The sequence below is a fragment of the Leptopilina boulardi genome, unplaced genomic scaffold (assembly GCF_019393585.1).
Source record: "Leptopilina boulardi isolate dan_hultmark-lab unplaced genomic scaffold, ZJU_Lbou_2.1 LbouV2_95, whole genome shotgun sequence".
Lineage (NCBI taxonomy): Eukaryota > Metazoa > Arthropoda > Insecta > Hymenoptera > Figitidae > Leptopilina > Leptopilina boulardi.
In genome coordinates, this window is record NW_026138044.1 from 339,632 (window position 1) to 357,684 (window position 18,053).

Consider the following 18,053-nt stretch of genomic DNA (forward strand, 5'->3'; position numbering starts at 1 on the left):
GAAAAAAAAATATTTCAAAGGAATTTAAAAATTAATTTACAATTGAAATTTTTAATATATATTCGAATTTATATTGTTAATGAATTACGTAATATTGTGAATTTATTTATTTTTTTTTTTGTAATTGTTGAATTTAGAAAAAATGGTAAACTTTTTTCAATGTTATGTTTTTAATTTCAAAATTTTACAAAAATTTGCTTACCTTTCTTTGATTCTTTAGTAAATTTTATTTAATTCGTTAGTAGACACTCAAGTTAATTTTCAACAAGCCAAAAAATTATTTTTGACACATTAATTTATCCTGATTGGTAACTAAAAAAAATTAATTTTTTCTTTTCTTTAATGATTACATAATAATTATCGAAAAAACTTATTTGCGACCATTTAAAATTCTCTGAGCAAAAAAAAAAAAAATTCTCAAGAATCTAATCATCATCAACATATATCACAATAATTAACCGATATCAAGGAAAATACAATACAAAATAAGAATTTAGCGAGATTCGAATAAAATATACATTCCCATTGTTAGTACTTCGAATTTTTCAAATTATCTATAGAAAAATTATTGATCCATAAATATTGTTGTTTCGACGGCAATATGATGAATATTTCTAATTAAATTAACAAAATTGCCCATCAACATTTTCTTCTTCCTTCCTTCCTTTTTTTTTGACAGGAAAAATAATGCCTTGTATGATAAAGAGAAAGCACAATATTTAAATAAATAAAACACAAAACGACCAAAAAATGATTTCATAGACAAATTGAATTTGAAATTTATTCAATCACCATCTTTGCAATAGTAATGAGTATACAAGAATGTTATATAATGCGTAGAATATTCCTTGAGATCTACGTGGCGAGAGGAAAAAAATATGTTTACCAAAAAAAAACAAAAAAAATCACACCTTTCAAGAAACGAGAAAATTTACAATAATAATAAATATTAAGCTTATATAATTTAATATATGGAGAATTAAAAACAAAATTGTCATTGTAGTTTTCTATTTAAAAAAAACCCAATTATTTTTGGTAAACATATCGATAACAAAACTATCAACCATTCTTTATTCTTTCTTTTTATTTTTTATTTCGTCAAAAATTGAACCAACAGCCTATTATTGCGAGTAAGATATTTATTCTCATATCTTTTGTTTTTGTTTTGCTTTTTTTGAAATTTAAAAAATGTTTACAAAATTTAATTTTACGACTGAAGACATTGCTACCTCTCAAACCACAATATACCTCACCTTAAATAACATACTAAAAGACTAAAAACTATCAACGCTGAAAACTAAATTCGTAACGTTGAATATTATGGACAATTGCAAAATTCTTATAGAGACCAGGGACTCGTTTTCTTTTTATTGTTTGAAAAAAAAAATTATTTTTTTTTTTAATACATTAACAAATTGAAAGAAAAAAAAAATTAATCAAATTTTCCATCAGATCAAAGAAAATCAGTTTATGCATTTTTTTTTCATTGAAAAAAAAGCGACATTTCAATAATGACATAAATATTTTCTATCTTTCATGCATTAAATTTAATTTCTTCAACTAATTCAAAATGGAATATACATTTTATAAATACAAAAAATTAATTGAACTAACATTTTGAATGCACAAATAGAGAACTTCAGGATAGAAAAAAAAATTTGCTCTCAAAAATCTTTGAACTCTAATAAAGCAACGTGAATTAAAACAAATGCCACTTCAATCAACAAAATTCAACTCGTCCCCTAAATGTAGAACAATTTTTCACAAAGTTCTACAAAAAAAAGTCACACTTGATCGAAGAAATGTATCTTCTTAAAAAAAAAAAAAAAAAAAAAAAAATAGATTTAATTCATTAAAGTGCAAAGCGTACGACCTTTGGCTTCTGCGATGAATTTTGCTCGACTTTTTTTTATCAATTTTTTTTTCTTTTGTATTTTTCTTGAATACATCTTCGTATTTCGTTCATCTTTTCCAACATCGTTACATCCAAGAACCAAATAATCAGTAAATCTCACAATATTTCAAAGAATTTCCGAAATCCACACAAAAAAAATTGTGTTCGACGTACAAAAAATTAGGTAACAATTTTTGTTTCCAGTAAAAAAGTTTCATTTCTTTTTTTTCTCTCCCTAAAAGATGGCAAACGATTTAATATCAATAATAGGTTTTCAAGACCTGACGCAAAATTGGGTTGATGCTTTCACAATTAAAACGAAGCGAATTCAGAATCCCCCGAAATATCGAGCTCTTGTCGCCAAAATAAAATAGTGCTGTGAATCACAATACGAAAAAAACCTTATTTTTTTTTACAAAAAAAGAAAAAAATACCAGTCAACGCTAATCATTATGAAATGGACTTCTGAATGTGAATATCGTTGATTCTCTCTTTTTTTTCATCAATTTAAAATTATCAATAAAAGTGATAATTATTTTTCGCTTATTTTTTGGTCAAAAGAGAGAACAAAAATATTGCCCCACAAGGAAAATGTTCAAGCAATAAACAAGAATTTTTTTTTTTTAATTCCACAAAATATTTCATTAGAAAGGTAAAAAGAGTTTTTTTTTAAATGGAAAAAAGAGCCAACCGTCAGAAATTGAAATAATGAAAAAATTTATTGATGAAAGATAATTATATATGAGAGAATGGCGATCAAGATTTCCAGGAAAACGACAAAAATCTTATTACACATAGTCGAGAATACGAATTTTCTTTTTTCATAGATGAGTCCATGATTCATCGCAGTCAAAAATTAAAAAAAAAAAATAAAAAAAAAAAATTAAAAAATACGATAAGAGCAGTCCTCCCAGAAAATAATGATTTCTCAGCATTTCTCTTTTCTTTCTCTTTTTCTCACAGATAAAATGAAGACGCTAATTGTCTGACACTCTTCACCTAAATTGAACTTGCGAATCCAATATAGAAAATTGTCTGAAACAAACCCAATTTCTTTTGTTTTTTTATTTAAGCAAAAAAAAGTATAAATACCCCTAATACGAGAGCGTTTTTCCTAGAAAAAAAAGTCCAAGAGATATTCAAAAACCTTCTGCAAATAGCAAGAAACGTAGTCAGCATTCAGCAGTCCATTTTTTTTGCTTGTTTTTAAACATGCGTTAATTTCTCTTGTTTCAAAATTAATTAAAAGCATATTATCTAAACAAAAGATGATAAATCATTGACAAAAATTTATCATTTATTTTCTCAATTAAGAAAACGTAAATTTTGCCCACGATTTTCTATCTCTGTGTAGAAATTTCTAGACATTAATTCATATTTACTTTCTTTAAAATGACTATTTAAAGAAACTAAATATTCGGTTCTAAAATTATTATTCCATTTTGTTAAATATTTTTGAATACAGGAAATAATAATAATAATATGAGATCAATTGCAATATTACAGATATAAAAATAATGAAATACCGAAAAGAGAAATTTTATTTCATCTAGTGTATATTAGAAAAATTTTTCAATTTCAAAATTATACACAAAGTTTGAAATAAAATTTTTCAAATTTATCAAGGGAAAAAAATTCATAATTTTCGAACCATTGTTAACTAAATAATAAATAAAATTACCTGACGAGATTTAGTAGAGACGAACATCAATTGTTCTTCCATCAAGTCGTGAACGATTCATCATTGCTGTTTATTTAGAAAAAGAAATTCATTAAGGAAAATAATTTTTTTCTTAAATTGTTATTTCAATGGAAAAAATATTTTATAAAAATAAAGAAAAAAATGAAAAAAATAGAAACTGTTTTTAAATATATTTTTCAAGACTGATAAAAATCATTAGTTAAAAAAAATTCGAGTTTTTTTTTTTATTTAAATCTGATTTTTATCAAAGAAAATAAAATTTTTGAATTAAAAATTGAAACTGTCCAAACTTTATATTTAATTATAATGATAATTGAAACTAATTAAATTTTTTGTTGCAAAAATAAAATAAAAATAATTGTAAAATCATTTTCAAAAATGACCCTTAAATATTGAAAGTTATAAATTTTGTCATCAAAGGATACACACTGCTCTCTCTGCGTCCCAGTCATTTGCAAATCGCACTAAACCCAAATCGGAACCACGCATTTCAGCGAATTTGACTTCTCCGACCTCTTGGAATTTATCACGTAACATTTGCCACGTTGCATTTGATGGAAGCTGTAAATAAAAAATTTCAATATTTAGTGTTTTTCCCTGACATTAACGAATTTTGTTATTTTTTTTTAATCAAATGTAAATTCTATTTAAAAAATTGTGATAAACGAAAATTCGATCAAATGAAAATTATGTTAAACAAACATTGTATGAAGAACAATTTAAATTTTTTCAAATGAACAAAAGATCTGTTTACTACTTTTTTAACTTCAAATTTTATTCTAAAATATTCCTTTCTATATGCAAAAATAAATTAATAATTTATTTATTGTTTAATATAGTAATTTTAAAAAAATTTATAGACCTAAAAAATTATTTCGTTCATTTCAACGTTCAGAATTTTAGGCGCATCTAAAATGTTTCATCAATTTCTACATAAATAAAAAGAATTTTTTTCTATTTTCTTAATAAAAATAAAAATTTAACTTACATTTCCTATCAAAATTGTGTCAGACAATGGTCGCGATCCATTGCTATTTTGTCTGTTTCCACCGCCGCCGCCACCACCACCACCGCTTCCTTGATTAGTGGAAAATACTCCACTACCACCAGAAACTCGATCTCCATCGCCTCTATTGAATCCATCAAAATCACGACCACCTCCATAATTTGAACCACCAAATGCATTATTACCACCAAATGGAATGTCATTATCCATTTTTGATAATCTTGGCGCAAAACTATTATTTCCCTGAGCATTTGCCAATGATGCTTGTAAACTTGACAATCCACCGACACCGCCTCCAAAATTACTTAAATTCGACGCCAATTCACTTGTCAACGATTGATTTAAAAGTGAACTTGTCGCAAGATTTGCACCCAAACCACCGGCCGCTAAACTTGCTTGCAATGCATTTGCATTTGAATTTGACAATACAGATGCCAATTGTGCAGGAACAACATTATTTAAACCACCGCCAAATGCACCAGTCGCAAGTACTGGCGCCGATATTGAACTCACTACTGGTGGATTATTTGGCTGTACATTGGGAATATTACGTGCAACATCAGTCAAACGATTACCACTAGCTCCTAATCCCATGCCAATGCCTTTTAAGCCATCGGGCAATTTTGGTGGCATATCAGGCTCATTGGCACGATCAAGACGTACCGTCATTCGACGATCAAAAAGCTGTTGATTGTGAAGCATCGAAATTGCCTGTACCGATTCAACTGGATGATCATATTCCACAACGCCAAAACCACGCGATTTTCCATCTTTATCTTTACCCAATTCCACATGTAAAACTTTACCAGCAAGTTTAAAAACCTCGAGTAATTTTTTCTCATCCACTTTGTAGTCCAGCTAAATCAAGGGAAAAATAAATTTCATATTTCTTTCTCGAAAAAAGACATTTTTTTTACAAAAAAAAAAAAAATAAATAAATAAAATGAAAAATAAAGAAATATTTCTACTAACGTTTGCAACAAAAACTCGGGTGACTAGAGGCCCGTTGATGCCGAGCGATTCCAAGAAGTGTGTGCTAAGACCATAAGTGTTACCAAATTTGCTGTCATTACCGCCACCGCCGCCGCCACCACCACCTCCTCCACTACTTGGTGCCGACATATTTTGTCTTCCTGAATTTTGTCTGGGAGGATCTCTAAATCTATCTTCACGTGGTGGCCTATCATTATTACGAGAGGAAGCCAAACGACCGTACTTGTCACGTTCTACATCGTAATCCTGAAATAGAAATAATTTTCAACTCAATATTTATACAATTACTATTTTCAATGAAGCAAATTTGTGGGGTTTTTTTCAATTCCCTTTACAATATTCTTACACAGAAATCCACAGGTCTGCAAGAAATATTTTAGGCGAATTTTTAATCCAAGATCTAATATAAAAAAAAGTAATATAAGCTCTTCGATTATTAAACAGGGTTTCTACAAATTTCTCTTCGCGAAATTTCATGATTTTTCCATGATTTCCAGGTGATAAATGATAAAAGTTCCATGTTACTTTAAAATTCACTATAAAATTAAATTATAACGAATTAAAATACTGAAAATGGGTCATTTTCAACGAACGTGTAAATTCGAGTTTTAGATCATGGAATTGAAAAAATTCCATGATATGATCAGAAATTCCATGAGATTTCCATGATTCCATGATCCAAAATGAATTTCCATGTTTTCCATGATTTGTAGAAACCCTGTTAAAGCATATTTTCGACTTTAAGGCACAAAAAAGTCGAAAAAGTCGAATTTTTATTTTAACAAAAGTTATTTGGTTAATGAATATTTTATTTTTAATAACTAATGTTATTAAATATTAAATTTAGTTTATTAATTCTGTAATGATAATAATTCTATAAAAATATTATCAAGAAAATTTATTTCCAATATTTCAGAATCAAACTAATTGTAAGACAAATTTCTAAAAAAAATTCTTAAAGTTCCATTTTTATAATTTTTTCAAGTCTGATTTAAGCAATTTATTCAAATTAAAAATTTTGCCATAATTTTTAGTTTTTATGGTTAAAAAAAATTACAGGTAATACTTAATCAAGTTTTACAGATTTTTAAATAAACATTTTTTTAAAAATAATAATTTTGGAAGAGTTAAAGTTGCAATTTTTAGAAATAATTGAATTTCAAAAGATTTTGTTAATTTTCAAACAATAATTCAATTTTACAGAACTAAATAAAATTTATCAAATAATTTTAGATAACATTTTTTAAAAGTAATTGAATTTTCAAAGATTTACAATTTTGATTTTTGAAATTAATTGAACTTCAAAGGACTATTAATTAAAAATTTTATATGATTTCTGTTATTAAAAAATTTATAAGAAATTGCAGACAAAAATACCATAATTTGAAAACGTTTTTAGCGAAAAATGGTTTTAGATAGTTGAACTTTCGAAGAATATTATGAAAATCATTAAAAAAAATTTAATTTCAGGAGAGTTATAATTGAAATTATTAAATTTCAAAAAATTTTACATAGAAAATTTTGGAAATAATTAAATTTTAGAAGCTTTTAAATTGAAATTTTTGAATATAATTGAATTCCCAAAGATTGTGTTAAATTTCAGACAATAATTTTATAATAAGAGAAATTTTTATGACGCTGAAGTTACCAACGTTGATTCGATAAATCAACGAACGTATTTTTCGTTTTCAGATTAGTTTAAAGGCCAAGAACCAATTTTTTAAAATTTAAACTTTCTTTATTTCGACCCCAAATACATCCTTAAACACTAAAAATCCTCAACTAAGGCGAGGAAATATTCAATCGTAGGGAAAAAAAATTCTTATTGTCGATTCAACTTTGGCAACATCAGTATATTATAAAAATCATTGAAAACAATAGAAATTTTTGCAAGTAATTAAATTTCAAGTGATTTTGAATTAAAAAATTTTGATAATTTTATTTGCTAATTTTTTTTATAAAATTATAAACAATTATTAAATTTCATGAAAATTTTAGTTCAAAAATAATTTAAGATAATTGAATTTGTGAAGAATTTTTTTTTGGAGATTATAAAATATGTATGAATTGAGAACCGCTTATTGAACAGAGCGTCATTTGTTTTTATTTTCTTATATATGAAATTTTTAAAATCAAGGTTCTAACAAATAATTATAAAGTTTTGTAAAAACAACTGTCGCTCTGTTCAAAAAGTTTTGTTAATTAAAAATTCAGATAAATAGAAATTAAATTAAATTAAACAAAAATTTTGTTTCATAAAAATTCTTTTTTTAAAAATTAAATTCTGTTATATGGAAATAAATTTCGTCAAATCAAAATTCTGCAAATATTTTTCATTCTATTAAAATAATAAATTCAATTAAATTGGAAATATTTTTCAAATTTAAAAAAAAAATTTTAATTCATTAATTAATTTAAATTATAAATTTAAAAAAAATTAAATTGCATGTAAAAATTAATAAATAAATTTATTTTCAATCTCTTACATGAAAAATTTGTTAAATAAAATTTTTTCCATCTAATAAATTCAACTTTTTTGAATAAAAAATGCAATTAATAAAATTTATATTTTTAAATAATTTGTGTATTTTATTTATTTATTTTTTTGACAACTGTTAAAAAGAAAACTTTTTTAGAAATTTTTTTATTAAACAGAGTGAAAAATGGAATTAATTGCAATTACTAAATTATTTTCAAACTAAATTGAAATAAAAGAAAAGATAATAAATATTTAAACTCACTTCTTTCACAACAAGTTTGCGTCCCTTAATGTCAAAACGATGCATTTTTTCAACAGCCACTTTAACAGAATCAGCGTCCTCGAATTCAACGATTCCACAGCCTCGTGGTTTGTCATTTTCGTCAGTGAATAATTCAACGTGTGCCACTTTGCCAACTTCGGTGCGAAACAAATCTTTCAAATCTTGCCAACGATAGTCATATGGAATATTTGAAACATAAATACGTCTTTCGGAAATTTTTCTTCCTCGATCATTATTTCTGTCTCGGCTACGATCACGACTTGCCGAATTAACTCTATTTCTTTCCGATCGTCTAGTGCGATCGCGTTCTCGGCTCCGATCCCTCTCGTCGTTATTTTGCATTTGAGAACCGCTGAAGGCAAATCAAAAATTATTATCACACAGAAAATAACGAAAATCATAAAAAAAAGTTCATAAAATTTTTATCATAAGACAAAATAAAATCAACATTAACTATGAAATTATTATTGTTTCATAAAAATTGCAAACTTATTTCAAAAAACATTGAGAATTTTCTCTTGTCAACTTTTTCCATAATTTAGCTAATTATTGAATAAATTTCTAAATTTATAATCCCCTTTCCATGGAAACAAAACACCAATCGATAAGTTTGATGACGAAACCGAAACCTTTTGCGAATTATACTTATACACGCACTCGTTACTCGCCGCAAGGGCGAAACTTTTTTTTTTTTTTTTTAATATTTAAAAAAACGTACTTTATACGTTAAATTATGCTGAATAGAAAAAAGTTCACTTAAAATTATTTCAATATTAAATATTAAAATTATTCACAATAAACGTGTTGAAGAATAATTTCACAAATATGTGAAATATTAATGCGGAAATAAACCGATGAAAAAAAAAGATGCCGAAAGCATTGTTAAAGTAAAAACAATTTTAATGAAGTAGAATAATTTATAATGTAAAAACTTACTCCTCGGTTTTCATTTTTTCTTCAGAAACTACAATGTAGTTATGATTATTTTTTTTTTTTTTTGATGTCAAATTTAGTCGAGAAAACTTAAAACTTACAACAGAAAATGCACAGTCACAAAATATTCACGTCCTATGAGAAGCGCGTCCAACAAGATGGCCGGATTTGCTGATGAACTTTAGCCGCACCGGAAGCAAATAACTACGTGCGTCAAATTAGAATTATCAATTTTAATTTTCTGTATTTTCGCAAATTTTACTAAATTAATACCTAATATTAATTTTTGTAATAATTTTACTATATTTTTTTTATTATTTTACAATTATTATTATATTAATATTTTTATTATTCTATAATAATTATTATTTATTTTCGTTATTGTTATCATTATTTTATTATTATTAATAATTTCATTATTTTAGTTAAATAATAATAATAATTTAACAATAATCTATTGTTTAAAAATACCTAATTAACTGTGATTTTTAAAATTAGGAAATTTTATATTCTTTTATATTTTGATATTTTGTCTCTACGCCATATTAGCTTTTATCCCAATTGTATAAAATTGAATAAGCAATTATATTTTTTTTCATATAGTGCTTGTAACTTTACAACAATGTAAAAACATTTATATAAAAATATATAAAAAAGATGAATATTTTTGAATTTACCGCAAAAATTTGTCGGCTTGCGCAATGAACATTTTTCTTACGCGTCGTCCGCTAACTTCCGTTTTGGAATAGCAGAAGATTTTCTCGAAACCGGCCAATCAAGTGCTTTTCTGCTCTTTTCTCATCTTCTGTGCGTATCGGGTCTGACGTGTTTAATTTTATCTAATTTATAGAGAGAGAGAGAGAAAAAAGTGAACTTCTTTTTTAACAAAAAAAAAAAAGTTTATTAATAAGAATGGCAGGCCAATGGATACGCCAAGTTGTAAGTTAATATTTAATCTTTAAAATCCTACTGATCATATGAGAACCTCCTTTCTATTTTGATCATTATTACAATACAAGAAATAAAGGTTAGAAATTCCCATGTATTTTTATTTGAAAAAAACATCCGTCTGCTCTCATCATCATTATTATCTAAAATTTTAACATTTAAATTTAATTCTTTTTTCTAAATATTTCGTTTTCTTTCTTTATTTTATTTTATCACTCTTTAAGTGTTGAAAGAAAAGAACGAAGTAACAATGAAAATTTCATGCATCACTCTTTTTTTTTTCTCTTTTTGCTTCTTGTATAATAGATTTCCCCAAAAATTGGAGGTGTTCGTCTTTACAGCAGTAAACTACAGAAATGTACACTTATTCCTGGAGATGGAATTGGGCCCGAAATTTCAGCAGCCGTACAAAAGATCTTCGAATCTGCCAAGGTAAGATATTTTTATCTAATACTAACCCTTTTTTTCACTTTCCTTTTATTATAAACCAAAGTTGATTTTTCAATTATTTTTATACATTTTCCCCAATGATCGTGACCTATTTTCACTTACATCACGTAACTTTGAGTCGAAAAAAAGTGTGTTTCTTTATTTTTCTTTTATTTGTTTAATAATTATCCGTTAATGTCGCGCAAGGTGACCTAACTCGTCCCAGTGACATTTTAATCTCTCCCGCATTGATCCAATTAAAGACACAATTTAATATCTTTTTATTGATTAAAGACACACTGGTTATTATTTTTTTTTTTTCATGTTTTATGGAAAAAAATGTGTTTTTTTTTCACAAAATAGGTTCCAATAGAATGGGAAACGGTTGATGTGACACCAGTTAGAGGTCCAGATGGAAAATTTGGAATTCCACAGGCAGCAATTGATTCTGTCAATAGAAATAAAATTGGCCTCAAAGGACCATTAATGACTCCAATAGGAAAAGGTCATAGATCTCTGAATCTCGCTTTACGAAAGTAAGAATCTATAAATACTATATATTGAATGCAATTTGCATTTGAAAATGATATAATTCATTGATAATTCTAATTGACAATGAATCATTTTATCGCCTTGATCTTGTACTATAAAGTCTAACATTGAACTTATCTTTCAAGTAATTTTAGATTTACGATAATTTATAAATAACTGAATGCAAGTGTTGTGACTTGATTACACTATTATTATTTAATTTTCTTTTTCTTCTTTTCTTTTTAAATTTTTTTGCAGAGAATTCAATTTATATGCAAATGTACGACCATGTCTATCATTGGAGGGATATAAAACTCTTTATGATAATGTTAATGTTGTCACAATTAGAGAAAACACTGAAGGTGAATATTCAGGTATTGAACATGAGATTGTTGATGGTGTTGTACAGTCTATTAAGCTCATTACTGAAGAAGCATCAAGTAGAGTTGCTGAATTTGCCTTTCAGTATGCTCAGGAAAATAATAGAAAAAAGGTACGTTTCATTATTATTTTTTTTTCGACTTATTTCGACATCTATGAAATAAAATTACAAATAATCGACTTTTTCAAACACATTTTTTTTATTTAAAATTGGAATAGAGTATAAAAAATTGTTTTCCATAAAGTATTTTATTGTTATATAACAGAACAATTTATAATTAATTACGATTTACAAGCAGTACAGTTATTATTTTTTAATTTTTTTTTTAGTTTTTATTTTTTTAACTCGCACTTGTCTGATTTTTTTTAATAAGATGTGATTTTTTCGACTTTTTTTTTATATTTTTTACAAAAATTTTGTTAACAAAATACGTATTTCTTAGTATACAATGCAGATCTTTTTTATTTCAATTCTTTAACAGATTTTTAACTAAAATTCTTCTGTAAATTAGAAAATTTAAATTAAATTAATTTAAATTTCAATAATTTTAATGAATTTTTTTATAAATAAATAAATTGTTTAAAATTTTTATAAAACCAGCAAATAAAACTTGCCGAATATTTCTATTCAAAATCACTTCAAATTCAAATGTTATCAAAAATTTTAATTTAAATCCTTCTAAAATTCAATTATTTCTAAATTTTTTCATCTAAAACTTTCTGAAATTTAATAAATTCAACTTTAACTCTTCCAAAATCAGCGTGTCTAACGGTCAGGGAAGTCAGGGAATTTTGTTGGTCAGGGAAATGTCAGGGAATTTCAGAAAATTTCATTCAAAGTCAGGGAAATTTCTGTAAATTTCTACAAAAATTAAAAATTTTTCTGAATTTAAAAATTTTTAAATCTAAAAAAACTTGAATGGTTTTTATTACCATTTGTTACTACCATTAGAAATTAATTTATTGTTAAAAATGCCAGTAACCATATTTTTGTCCAAAAAAAGCAGAAATAAGGTTATTAAAAAGTCAGGGGAAAATAAAAAAATGTCAAGGAAAAGTCAGGGAATTTTTTTCTCAATCTTTGTTAAACACCCTGAAAATTCAATTATTTTTTATGTTTTTATAATATTTTTCGAAAATTCAATTATCAGAAAACATTTTTCAATTAAAAACTTTTAAAGTTCAATTTTTGTCTATAATTTCTAATAAATTCTTCAGCAATAGAAATTAATAAAAATTTCAATTAAAAATCACTTAAAGTTCAATTATTTATAAAAATCTGAATTGTAAATCTTCTAAAGTTGAATTATTTTAAAAAAGATTATCTAAAATTATGTGAGAAATTATTTTTAATTCTGTAAAATTTAATTATTGTTTGAAATTTAACAAAATCTTTTGAAAGTCAATTATTTCTAAAAATTTCAACTTTAACTCTTCCAAAATTCAATTATTTTTAATAATTTTAATATTTTTTTTAAAATTCAATTATTTAAAAAAAAATTTTGAAATAAAAACTCTAAAATTAAATTGTTGTCATAAAAAAACTACAGCAGTTTAAATTTACAGATAATTTATTTTAAATTTAAAATCTTTTGTAATTTAATTATTATAAGCAAAAATTAATTTAAAAATCTGTGTAACTTAATTATTGTCCGAAATTTTTTTTTGATTATTTAAACTAAAAACTATGTCAAAATTTTAAATCAAATAAATTGTTTAAATCAGACTTGAAAAAAATTTTAAAAATGGAACTTTAAGAATTTACTTTAGAAATTTGTCTTATACTTAATTAAAATTTTGAAAATTTGTCACGAAGCTCAAGTACATAACGTTTATGATAAACGATTTTTAAAGAAATAATTTATTAAAATGAAAAATTTTTCAACTTTTTGCCTAAAAAATATTTCTTGTAGTTTTCATTAATCAACAAATCATAAAAAAAATTATTTTGAGGCGAAAAATTATAGAATTTTTGATTTTAAAAAATTATTTCGTTAAAAATCGTTTATCATAAACATTGAGTACTTCAGCTTCGTAAATTTGTCTTAGGTTGATTCAAAAATATTCCAAATAAATTTTTTTGATAATATTCTTATAGAATTATTGTTAAGGAATTAATAAAATGAATTTAATATCTAAGAACATTGGTTATTTAAAGTAAAATATTTATTAACTAATTAAATTTCATTCAAATAAATCGACTTTTTTGGTATGTAAATCGACTAAAACGACTTTTTTGCGCCTTAAAGTCGATACGAGGCCTAATTATTTGATTTAATATAAAAATTATTTATATTATTTATATAATAATTTATTTAATTATTCAAATGAATAATTAAAATTTTCTAAAAAATATTATCAGTTCAAATTTTGAGAATTATTCCAATTCAAAAATTCTTTTAAATTATAACTTGTAACAAATCCAAGGTTTACACTAATCAGGGAAATCAGGAAATTTTATAAAAAGTACTGGAAAAACATTAAATTTCAAAAAATACTACTAAAATTATAATATTTGTTTCCAATTCAAACTTTTGCTTTAAAAAATGATTGTCTAATTTTTTTACAATCGAAATTCTCTTGAATAATATTTTCATTAGAGTTAGGGGAAAAAAAATTTTAATTCTGACTGAAACTCAGGGAAAAACATAAAATAAAACTTTTGCGACAATCCTAAAATGATTTTAAAAATATTATTGTTGCAAAAAATGTTCGTATAGGTCACAGCTGTACACAAAGCAAATATTATGAGAATGTCTGACGGTCTATTCTTGAGGTGTTGTCGAGAAGCAGCGAAAAATTTCCCAAACATTAAATTTGAAGAGAGATATTTGGATACTGTTTGTTTAAATATGGTACAAGATCCAAGTCAATATGATGTTCTTGTTATGCCAAATCTTTATGGTGACATTCTTTCCGATATGTGTGCCGGTCTTGTTGGAGGTCTTGGACTTACACCCAGTGGAAATATTGGCTTAAATGGCGCTCTCTTTGAATCGGTAACTATCCTTTTTTTCTTCAATAAAACTTATTTCAATGTCTTGTAAAAAAATTTTGTCAGTAAAATTAAAAAAAAAATGTTTATAAAGAAGCAATTTTATAATAATTATAATTGCAATTAATTATTCATTAATATCAATTTAAATAAACAATTTTTTTCCCTCAGGTGCACGGAACTGCTCCAGACATTGCAGGACAAGATAAAGCAAATCCCACAGCACTTTTATTATCAGCTGTAATGATGTTAAAACACATGGGATTGAATGATCATGCAAGAATAATTGAGAATTCCGCCTATGAAACAATCAAAGAAGCTAAATATCTCACTGGTGATCTTGGTGGCACTGCAAAGTGCAGTGAATACACTGATGAAATCTGTAAAAAGATATCTGCGCAGACAAAGTAAAAAAAACAACAAAAACAGCCTAATTAGCCTTATTAATTGAGAACTGCCAAATACTCGTAGAAATCGTGTTCATAATATGAGAGTGATTTATTTGTTATTAAAAAATACTCTCATTTTCTTGTTCACGTAAATACGATGCAATGAAATTGCACACATTTTTATTGACAGACCGATCAAATTTCTACAATTTAATGAAATAATTGTTGGAACGGTCAAGAATTGTTTCTAATTTTTCCTTGTAGAAGTCACTTTAAAAAAAAACACAAAACAAAACAATATTCATTGACGAATTGCTTGTAATATTGAGTTTAGTATTGAACTTTTCAATTATCATTTAATAATGATGACTTTGTATAATACAATTATCATTATTATGGGACTGAAAGCGTTTTTTTTTTTGTTAACGCTTAGGTTTTCTTTTTGTCATTTCGTAAATATGTCCGTCTCATTTAATTTTGAGTCCTCTAGTAGATAAATTATTATTATATATTAAATATTAATATTATTGTTCACGAATTACCAGTGTAACATAATGTATAAGATGTGTATAATAATTTTAATTGATTTAACACGCGAAATAATTGTTCTCGATTAAAGAGAAACAGGCATCGACGTGCTGTGCAGTATTATATATGAAAAAATCAATAAAAATGTAGAAAAACAATTTTAGAACTTTTAAAAAGAAAAGAAACCTATTTTTATTTGTTAATTTAATTAAAAAGACGAGAAACTTATTTTTTTTTTGTCGATTTGACAAGCATTAAATTAATACGTGTGTTGAAATAGAATTTATCGTAAATAGTTATTATCTCGTGCTCTAAGTAACCTTAATTACAGATAACAACATGACAAACAGTTAGTCTTTTTATTGCTTCTTTTCATTATTGGAGAATTTATCTTATTTTAAATGTAATTTATTTTTACATTAATATTTGAAATAATCGTAGTATTTAACTGGTATTTAAATTAATTTGAAATTAACCAGGAATTTCACTAAAAATATACAAATTTTTACTAAAATTTTGAGGCATAAATAAAATTCATAAATTAGAATTTTTATATGGTTGAACTTTTATTGAGACAAATTTTATTATTAAATTTTTTAAAAACATTTTATTTCAGCAAATTTTTAATTTAACCGAATTTTTGTATGACAAATTATCTAAATCACTGAATTTTTTATTAATAAAATTTTCATTTGACAGAATTTATAATAAAAAATTCTGAAATGGGCTAGTAATTTTTTTATGATGAGATTTTTAAGTGTTAATAATTAATAATTTATTAATTAATTTAAATATTTAATTTATTAATAATTTGTAGTTTTTGCGAATCAAAATATGTCCCAAAAGTCGTTATGCAAAATTTTAATTTTATCAACAGTTATTGTTTTGAACAATTTTTAAGCAACAACTTACAAATTATTTTTTTTTACTGTTTTATTATTATTATTATTAAGTTCTTAATTTATTTAAAATAGCAAAAATTATAGACAAATTAAAATTAAATATATCTCTCCGTCAAATTCCGTATTTTTCCTATATTCAATTAAGATTCTCTGTTTTATTATGAAAAATTAAAAAAAAATTCAAGAGGGTAAGCTATTCAAAAAACAAAAATTAAAAAATCGTTTCATTTTTTCCGCCATTTTGAATTTTTATAAACTAATATATTTGTAATCAAGGACCCCAAAAACCCCCGAATAGCAAGTTTCAAGAAAATCCAAACAATTTTTTGAAAAAATCCGCTTTTAAAATTTTTTTTTATATATCCAATTTCTATGTTATTAATTAAAGTCACTGAGACTGAATCCAAATCAATATTTAGAAGAAGCAAAAATTCAGTTTTAGATATAGAAATTAAATAAATTCCCATAGAAATTAATTTCTCAAAAATCACCCCCCCCCCCTCCACCATGCCTGTAAAAAGAGAACACCAAGTAACTTTGAGGTCGGGCTACCTATACGTTTTTCTCTTTAGAGAAAATAATAGTAAAATTTGTAATAATTTTTTTGGTTTAAAAAAACAAATTATTAGTTAAATACTTAAATCAGTTATAAATTAACTTTTAGGTTATGTTAAAATAAACAAAAATTTCTGTTATATAACTAATTCAATTAATCAACATTTTTTCAGTTATTTTTACACTGAAAATTAGTTTTTTTTTACTAATAATTAATTATTTTTTACTATCTGATAAATGTAGCCAAATGTTGTTAGACCTGAGAGTTGAATATTTGGACAATTTGTAAAACTCATATTTTCAGCCAACGCTCATTTCATTGTGAATTCACTGGTTCTCGTCCGATCACCAAAGTTAAGCACAATTGAGCGCGGTTAGTACTTGGATGGGTGACCGCTTGGGAATACCGCGTAGTGTTGGCTTCCTCTTTTTTTTTTTTTTTAATTTTTATAATTCAAAATTTTGTTTACTTATTTTATTTATTATTCATTAGAATTATTTTTTTAAATTAATTATTATTTTTGAAAAAAATATTTTCAGTTGACATGGTGTGATAATAATAATTTTCATTTGAATTTGGAAAAATGCTCTGTTTTATCTTTATCACGGAAAAGACTTATAACCAGGCACAGATACTCCATTGGTAATGCTAATCTTACAATGTCACCGGAAACGCTAATTTATTTAAAAATTCCCTATTATTAAAAATATTGTTTTTTTTTGTTAGTCAGGCCAATTCTGGAATTTGCATCATTGATCTGGTTCCCATATTATGATTTGCACATCAAGCGTATTGAGCTGATGCAGAATCGCTTTCTCAGATTCGCATCCTTTTGTTTGGGTATGACTTTATGATCGTTACAATCATTATTATATTATAGTATCAGAAATGCACTAAATATTCCTGAAATTTCTGCTCGCTTTCTGTATTTTGACTTAATTTTCTTTTACAAAATATTACATGGCCTACACGGAGAAAAAAATATTGTTGTGGTTATTAAAAATTAAGTCCACACAACAATTCCGGATTGTCAATATAGAACCAGCAGTTCTATTTGTTTTTGAGACAAGAAAAAATTGTTCAAATGGGATTGTTATTAAAACT

The 18,053-nt window shown here is 25.0% G+C and overlaps 2 protein-coding genes and 1 non-coding gene across 5 annotated transcripts; 2 read left to right on the forward strand and 1 right to left on the reverse strand.

The window, feature by feature from the left end:
- Window positions 1-751: 751 nt before the first annotated feature.
- Window positions 752-9,485, reverse strand: LOC127290910 (myelin expression factor 2). Of its 3 annotated transcripts, none has more exons than XM_051319747.1 (7): window positions 9,392-9,485; window positions 8,337-8,709; window positions 5,575-5,841; window positions 4,585-5,460; window positions 4,022-4,157; window positions 3,576-3,641; window positions 752-2,270 (listed from the first exon to the last, which is right to left on the reverse strand). In XM_051319747.1, the coding sequence occupies exons 2-6, from the start codon at window positions 8,697-8,699 to the stop codon at window positions 3,586-3,588; spliced, it is 1,698 nt and encodes a 565-aa protein (XP_051175704.1). In that variant the 5' UTR covers window positions 8,700-8,709; window positions 9,392-9,485; the 3' UTR covers window positions 752-2,270; window positions 3,576-3,585. The 3 variants fall into 3 exon arrangements, with proteins under 3 accessions (XP_051175704.1, XP_051175702.1, XP_051175703.1); XM_051319745.1 differs by having other exon boundaries at window positions 9,294-9,461; XM_051319746.1 differs by lacking the exon at window positions 752-2,270 and adding an exon at window positions 2,595-2,929 and having other exon boundaries at window positions 9,294-9,462.
- A 571-nt stretch (window positions 9,486-10,056) lies between these two features.
- Window positions 10,057-15,649, forward strand: LOC127290913 (probable isocitrate dehydrogenase [NAD] subunit alpha, mitochondrial). Its single transcript, XM_051319756.1, has 6 exons — window positions 10,057-10,229; window positions 10,545-10,670; window positions 11,031-11,203; window positions 11,457-11,691; window positions 14,300-14,578; window positions 14,746-15,649. The coding sequence occupies exons 1-6, from the start codon at window positions 10,203-10,205 to the stop codon at window positions 14,983-14,985; spliced, it is 1,080 nt and encodes a 359-aa protein (XP_051175713.1). The 5' UTR covers window positions 10,057-10,202; the 3' UTR covers window positions 14,986-15,649.
- Window positions 15,650-17,251: 1,602 nt separating this feature from the next.
- LOC127290924 (5S ribosomal RNA) lies at window positions 17,252-17,370 on the forward strand. The gene has a single exon (XR_007844513.1). It is a non-coding gene; the product is annotated as a 5S ribosomal RNA (ribosomal RNA).
- Window positions 17,371-18,053: the final 683 nt, after the last annotated feature.

Bases quoted from the DNA above. Each gene is read 5' to 3' on its own strand.
- LOC127290910 (XM_051319745.1), bottom strand. The intron at 4,158-4,584 runs GTAAGTTAAATT...TTTTATTTACAG, and splicing joins ACACAATTTTGATAGGAAAT to CTTCCATCAAATGCAACGTG. The intron at 3,642-4,021 runs GTATCCTTTGAT...CTAAATAAACAG, and splicing joins GGACGCAGAGAGAGCAGTGT to CAATGATGAATCGTTCACGA.
- LOC127290913 (XM_051319756.1), top strand. From the start codon at position 10,203: ATGGCAGGCCAATGGATACGCCAAGTT. The intron at 10,671-11,030 runs GTAAGATATTTT...TTCACAAAATAG, and splicing joins AGATCTTCGAATCTGCCAAG to GTTCCAATAGAATGGGAAAC. The intron at 11,692-14,299 runs GTACGTTTCATT...ATGTTCGTATAG, and splicing joins AGGAAAATAATAGAAAAAAG to GTCACAGCTGTACACAAAGC.